The 7901-nt window shown below is 35.0% G+C and overlaps 1 protein-coding gene across 1 annotated transcript in view; it reads left to right on the plus strand.

Annotated features, from left to right (window-relative positions):
• LOC113231661 (tolloid-like protein 1) overlaps window positions 1-7901 on the plus strand; it is a 158655-nt gene that overhangs the window by 84201 nt on the left and 66553 nt on the right. Inside the window, exons 3-7 of the mRNA XM_026466096.1 lie at window positions 2756-3009; window positions 3090-3649; window positions 5576-5882; window positions 6140-6363; window positions 7196-7374. Of these exons, the coding sequence (XP_026321881.1) occupies window positions 2756-3009; window positions 3090-3649; window positions 5576-5882; window positions 6140-6363; window positions 7196-7374 (1524 nt within the window). The remainder of the gene's footprint in view (window positions 1-2755; window positions 3010-3089; window positions 3650-5575; window positions 5883-6139; window positions 6364-7195; window positions 7375-7901) is intronic.

Below are 7901 nucleotides of genomic sequence, written 5' to 3' on the forward strand. Positions count from 1 at the left end.
CACACACACACACACACACACACACACACACACACACACACACACACAAACAATCATAAATTACACCCAAACTCACGAGAGAAATAAGTCTAGGCCATACAAACATTTCGCCCGGCCTGGGAGTCAAACGCGTAAACCTCTGCGTGGTAAATCAGCACGGTAACCGTTCGGCCAAGGAGGCAGTTATGATTGTAAATATATTTAAATTGGAACAATCAACAAATAAATTGTTTTTGAATGTTTTCGAATTTCTAGAAGTGTGCTGTTGTTTTGTCTATTCCGAAGTAATGGAGGGTTCAGTTATTTTTGGTACTAAACATCAAGTCTTTGTTATTCAATCTTTTGATAGTTCTATATTTACTGGTGACCCTCTTTTTCTTAGCGTTCCATCTTGGTATTAATAAATTATAACAAACTAGTGTTGTAAATTGTTAAAAAATTATTGAATATCATAATAGTAAGTATCGTGATATTTCGTAATGAGAGCACGGCGGGTATAATTCCGCGTATATATGTACATATGTATATGGACGACAACACACTAGACGCGCCCGTCCTGCCCTCGCGCGTAGTGTGTTGTTGTCCATATAAATACACGTAATTACACCCGCACGTGCTCTCGACCCGACACGCGCCCGACCCCCACCCGTTCTCTGTGTGTTCCACGCTAAGAGACTTGGCCAAGTGAAGAAAAACTTTTATAGATGTCTTACAGATGGCGTTACGGCCAAAAAGTCGTTGAAAAACCAAAAATCTGCAATAAGCACCTAGAAAAATGTGTAAGGTCTGCTGGTTCGCTCAGTTGGGAAAGTGTCAGGTACGGTATGCTGAAGACATTTTCTTAGTGTTCGATCACATGTAGGTACCAGAATTCGGCCACATACATCGTTTATACGAGGTCTTTGGTAACTCTGTAGTTTTATCCGACTTGAGCTTCTGTGATATAGTGTAGGGATTTTGCTTATTTGAAAAAGTAATAAAGCCATACAAAGGGTTAGGAATATCTGCATAAGATACGCAATGCCTTGTTACCACATCACACCTTATTTATGTAAAAATATGGAAGTAAATTTGCCAGTTTCTTGCATATTTTGATTGAAAAGCAACTACCATCTTATTTACAGTCGGGTTTTATTACCCTGCAAAATATAGTAAACAAGTCAAAATATTAATTATTAGTAGTCATCGGGTAGTTATAAAAATGAAACAGTAAAAAAAATATATAATATGCAATTTTCATACAATAACATATTTTATCTTAAAAATACAAATGAACAATGATCTTATCAAGTGCGTATTAATAAAAGTAAACAAAGTCTGTGCTGGTACTGAAGCTGCAACTAAATATACAGTGTTATTGTAAAATACTATAAACCTTGCAGGACTGTATTATAACATCTTAAACAATAACTTTTGTTCTATCTTTTGTACTATTTGACACTCTTTAGATCTGTACTTGGTAGTAAGGTAGTAAGTTCAAATGTGCAAAGGTCCTCCCCGCCGACATCCACTCATACCATAACATTACACCATAACATTACACCGAGTTATCACCGTTTAGAACAATCAATTTGAGGACATTTTTGAAAGTAAAATCTGACGAATTATTAAAAGTCATGAACCAAAATTTGTTGTTTATTATGTTAGTAATATAGTCCTGCGAAGTTGGTAGTGTTTTACAAACAAATCTGTATAAACTGACAAAACTTCTTCCTGAAAATAAATCATACGTCATTAACAAAGTTTTCATATTTGCAAACTTAGAAATTGACAGTCTGCTGCCTTAGCTTAATGTGGACCCGTGTGTGCAGTTAAAAAAAACTCATTGTTACCTTGCCGTAATACCTTTTTTAAATTAATTTCAACTCCTTTACTCTTTGAATGTCAGATGTAACCCCAGGGCATAACCAGAAACACAGACGAAATGTCATTTAATTTGTTTGAAAACTATTATGCCAAATCATTACGGTAACAACTGCGCTCTGACTGGCCAACCCGAATTCGTAAAAATTGACGGTTATCGTCAATTGTTTCACTTCAAATCGACCAGTTTAAATAGAGCTTTGACGAATATAAATAATATAATATAATAATATAATAATAAATATAAATATAATGGACGAAAACTGAAAAATTACATTCGATTTAATTACTGACGAAATGTGATTCCGTTTGTTTTGTAATTAGATGTTTTGCTGTTTTTCCATAAAGAGTTTGTCAATAAAGAGTTTTGTTTCTTATCCCCAGGGGTTTCTCGCAGCCTTATGTTAGACTTGTGCGTTGTTCGGCCTAATCAAATACAATCCTCAACGTTGTCCGTATGAATATTCATGCAATCCGCAACATCATAAACCAGCCTGTACATTTCGCGGTGTGTAAGCACACATGGACAATTAATTAATTGCCAGCCAGCGTTGGGCAACAGCTGGAGTTTGGTACGGAATGGATCGTTAAATTTTATGGTCGCGCCGCGCCATCGCTCTGGACCCGTTGTCAATAGATGTGCAATAGGTGCAATTTGAATTTGAAATTAGAGTTGTGGGATTCGAAATTTGTCCTGAGGTTTCACTGTTCTAGAATATTAATTTCGCTTTTAACAAAATGTTTCCACGTACGTTTGCTTGGAGCATACAAGAACGAACTTACTTTAACTAACTAAAATAACTAACATTAAAATTTAAACATTACAGCACTCGTTTAATTTCAGTTGCACATATAGTTATGGTTTCAAATAGTCTTATTCTTCTTGTTACAGAAAATTTTCAAGGTGACATTGCAATCTCGGACATAGATTATAAATACAAACCTGTAACTAATGCACCACCATCATCCAAAATCAATAAGTCTCTTCAAGAAGAAGTCGAAAGACTCAAGAAGGAAGTACTTCTAGAAGGACTTCAAGTGGAAGAGGAAGGCTTGCCAGATATTTTGAGAAAGAGAACAAAACAGCCTTTACCACTCTCACAAGAGAAACCAAAGAAGTATAACGACGCCTCTTTGATGACAAAGGTGAGATTTACCTTCTTATCAAATTCATTTTTATTTGATACTAGTTGATATTGGAGGTAATTTGATTTTTTGATTCACAGAATTTGCCTTCAGGCTTAGACAAGTCAGTTTTAATGAAGAATGGTAAAATACCCCCAGGCGAGATGATAGACAGTTCTACAAATATCAACAACCAACCAGATTTCTCCAATTCAACTTCAGTTGTAGATAACTTAACTGAATCTGAAAGTCTGGAACAAGATGGAGTTCTCGTGGTTAACGTATCAACTGACAACATATTGAATTTAGACGAGTTATACCCAAATATTCAAATGTCTAATTTCTCCAATAAGATGGACGAAGTTACAAACAAGATACAGAGCAACAGTAGAGAAATCACTGGAGATTCTAATAACAACATTAAGTTCAAAGATTTACCAGAGAATATAACTGTCGCTCCTGCTCCTACTAATGGAGTTATTCCGACTAATGAACAAGGAGAAGAAGACAATGTTGATAAAGAAATTGTCAATACAAAGAAGAAAGATATTGCAAAGAAAATAGAGGAAGATGATTTGCTTAAGCCGACAGAAAGTTTACAGAGTTTGATTGAAGAGACGAGTGGAAAAAGAAGACGAAGACGAAGACGGCACGGCAGACGGTAAGCATAATTAAAATGCGCACTTGTCCTTTTGAATCCATTTAAGTTTTAAGGGTTTAAAACTCCAGCAGAACAGGCTTTTACGACCAGTAACAGGAAATTGTCTACCGTAAAATTAAGTTAGTGTGAATTCACTAATGCTGAAATTAAATTGTAATACGTAAACTTTGTAAAAGTTCGAAGTAAAATCAGAAATCAAACAAGCTTACGACTCTTTGAAATCGCAAGCAAATTGGACAACGGTTTTATTAATTTAAAACCTAATATTTTAAATAGAACTGCTTTTGATAAGCTGCATTCAGCAGAACCTTACAGAATTAGCATATTGCTGAAAAATATAATTTCTGAAAACATAATTGAGTCCTGGGAACTCGTTAATATAGAGCCATACTTATGTTCCTTTTTTGGCCATTTTTAATATCCTTAGTAATATCGCTGCTGAACTTTTAACATTGGAGTGAAATATTTCTTGTGTGAAATATAAAAATTGCAAATGACATCTACAGAAAAGAGTGGAGAAAATTTGCTAGAAAAAAAATTCTAACTTGAAGGTGTAGGGAAGTTTACGGCGTCAACGACTTATTTGCCTCTCAGTTCCATTTATGTTTTCCTAACTAGGGTACTCTTTTTTTCTTCTATACAGTTCTGTGAATAAGGCCCGAGTGAGGCATATTTGCACTGAATGAATAGACTCCTGTCCGTACCATTGGTGCTAAGTTTAACATAGTTAAATTTAAAGCAACTTCCAACTTTAGCCAACTCAAACACTGTCAGCAACAGGACACACATCGTTATAATTATTATATTTGAATTACAAACTACTAACAATTCCGGTTACAATGTGTCAGTTCATTCATAAAGTTTATGATTGGATGTTTTAAATTTCACTGTTGATGTGAACTAAACACTACACAGCACAAACAAAAATATACAGTTTTTTTACTGGTTAATGTAATCAAAATAACTACAAAAATAGAACTAAATTTGACAATGTTGACAATTTCCTATTCTGTGACTCGTTATCGTAAAATTAAAAAAAAAATACATAGTACAACATTGACTTACAATTATATGGACGTCGGGTCCGCGCTAAAGAGTGTCCGCACTTGTAAGGCGCTAAAATCGTATACAGAGCGCGACACTCCGCTTTAGTCTTCATTTGTTCTACTGACAGCGCGATACTGCGATGACATTACAATTTAAATTTCGAATAGGTTGACTTGGGACATTTTTTTCGTGGTTTTTGTATTAGACCCGTCGTCCATGTATTTGTAAGTCAATGAGTGCAACACAGAACTCTGTCGAGAACAAAAGATACATGTAGTACAAAGTCATAAATGTCAGTGATAAATGTCATTTATCACTATCTTTTGTTCTCGACAGAGTTCTGTGTTGCACTTATAATTGTAAGTCAATGGTTGCACTACAACATTTTATACAAATAGGACTCTATGCGAGTAAAAAGAACTCTCCTTTTTTCCTAGTAAAGATCGGAATTAAACATAGGCGCAGTGCGCTTACAAATGCAAAGCATCTGCATTCTCTCTGATACCTTCATTCATTAGCCACATTCAAATGTCAGATGAATGTTCTCAGTTTTGCAAATAAGATTCCCGCGCGCGAGTTGTTGGAAACGAGAAATTATACTTGAATTGAATCATAATTGCGTTCATATTAGCGTCTACTAATCCGTACTTAGTGCGAGTATAAAGTACATTATAATTATATTTATTCATTTTTAATCGTATTTAATAGGTGATAAAGTAATAGGAATAAGTATTATTTAAAAACTAGTTCATCGATTATTTAATTTTATATACTTCCATTATTTTTTTATGTTTTTGTTTTAAGAACCAATGATGAAACTTTTTTTTAGCCAAACGTAAATAACGAATGGTAAATAATTTCATAAACTTTATCTTTCAGATTAAGAAATATACAATCCACTGTAAGAACAGGAGAAAACAATCTAAAAACATCGGTTGAAAACCACAGTTCACATAGAAGAAAATTTTTTCGACACCAAAGAAAGTTTAACAAGGAACATAGATCCGCAGAACGGAAATACGAAATTCCGGAGCACGAGTTCGAAGAGAAATTTGAAGTAAAAGTACCACCGAAAAAAAATAAAGAAAACATTACTGAAGCGAATGAACAGTTCAAAGGCTGGTTTTTTCGAGATTCTACTGACGACTTAGAAGCAGCTGAAAGTCAATTCTATAATAATACACAGGTAATACAAGCGATTTTATAAGTCTTCTAACATAATAATACACATAATAATTAAAATGTAGTTAAATTGAGTTTATGAACAAACTGAAACTGTACAGTACAGTTAAGTGGCATTTTATTTACTTAAAACTGTTATTATTATATTTAGTTTGTGTTATTTGATTCAGTATCTAGCAACGGGTAAGAGTTATTAGCTTATTAGAAGGTTATTCATAAAATCTTTTATAATATAGGTAAATGATTTTTTTTTTCCTGTAGAACGTTAAACGCCATCGCTCCATTCGTGCCGCAACTAATCGCAAAGAAAGAATCTGGGAACATGGTGTTATTCCATATGAAATCGACGGCAACTTCAGTGGCGCTCACAAGTCTCTATTCAAACAAGCCATGAGACATTGGGAGAATTATACTTGCGTCAAATTCGTTGAAAGAGACGCTGAGATGCATAAGGACTATATCGTTTTCACTGAAAGACCCTGTGGGTAAGTTATCTATTCTTACATTTACGTGTAAGAAATTTAATGAAATTTTTAACGACTTCACTTTAATGTGAATGATCCTGACACAGTTTTTTGTGTCTTCTGAAAATACCTATATTTATATATAGGATATATATATATATTATATAGTGTGTATTCACTATGGGCGCTAGACGGAGAGAATCGATATAAATTGAGAAATACACTTCTCGAAACTGGTCCTGGTCTGGGTCTCCTGGGTAGAGCCCCGGAGTTAATTTCGTTGCTCTAGTACACGGAATTACCCGGCACTTGGCACTATTTATTTATTTTTTATAAGCCTGCTGTGTCTCACTATTGAGCCAAGGCCTCTCCTCCCTACTTCCATAGTTCCCTGTTCGACGCAGTGTTAGTCCAGTCTTTAAATATGCATCCAAGTCATCCTGTCGTCTCCTTCTTGGGCTGCCTCGTCGTCGAAGTCGGTCTCCACCTCTCAACAAGTAGTTGTGTGAGCCCATCTCTGTGGGTACATGCGACAGATGTGTCCAGCCCAATCCCATTTCAGCTCGGCAGTCCTTTTCCCAACATAGGTTATACGTATCTTAGAAAAACAGAGTAGTGTTCCGGATTCTATCCATCCTCCCTACACTCAACGTTGACTGCCGGGTCGTGATCGTACTTTGTGTTCAGACTATCCAAGCAACATTACACATTATTAATGAATTTCATGTGATGTCATACTTACTTAAAAACAACAGAACAATTGAGTAATATTAAACCATGTGAAGGTATGTGAAGATAAATTGTAATTGAATTATAATAAATAAAATTAAGTTCAATATGTTTCATTCTGTAGATGTTGCTCATTTGTCGGAAAACGCGGAGGTGGAGCGCAAGCAATTTCAATCGGCAAGAACTGCGACAAATTCGGCATTGTGGTTCACGAATTAGGCCACGTCGTTGGTTTCTGGCACGAGCATACACGACCCGATAGAGACCATCATGTGCAGATCATCCGAGACAACATTATGCCAGGTAGGTATTCTTTTAGTGATTCTTTATTGATGAATTGAGCGATGTCCAACTTATATTATTGTTATTATTTGACATAATATCTTGGTCTCAAAAGTAAAGTGTCTCGTGTATTTGTGTCTGTCTGTGGCATCGTAACTCCGAAATGGATGAACTGATCTCTAAGCGGTTTTTTTATTTATTTAAAGGTTAGTTTAATCGGGATGGTTTTTAGCTATTTTTGATGAACATCTGTATAAAGATCATCAGCTCTTTTCTCAGTTAGTATAGGGTAATAAAATGAATATTTGTTTTGTTTCCACTTGTCCCATTGGCTTGAAATTTGATATACTTTAGAAATCCGATGACATTACAACAATGTGGTAACCTTGATCTGTGCTGAAACCAGGACAGTCTGCAGATTATCCTATCTACTATATCTAAAAGCAACAAATATGAATGTAGGCCTGATTTCGAATTTAAATTTTGAAGTAGCAGATAGATATACAATTTTTGCTCACACACAAGAACACATGTTTGAACAACTTAAA

Source organism: Hyposmocoma kahamanoa, unplaced genomic scaffold (assembly GCF_003589595.1).
Source record: "Hyposmocoma kahamanoa isolate Upper Pololo Valley unplaced genomic scaffold, ASM358959v1 66, whole genome shotgun sequence".
Classification (NCBI taxonomy): domain Eukaryota; kingdom Metazoa; phylum Arthropoda; class Insecta; order Lepidoptera; family Cosmopterigidae; genus Hyposmocoma; species Hyposmocoma kahamanoa.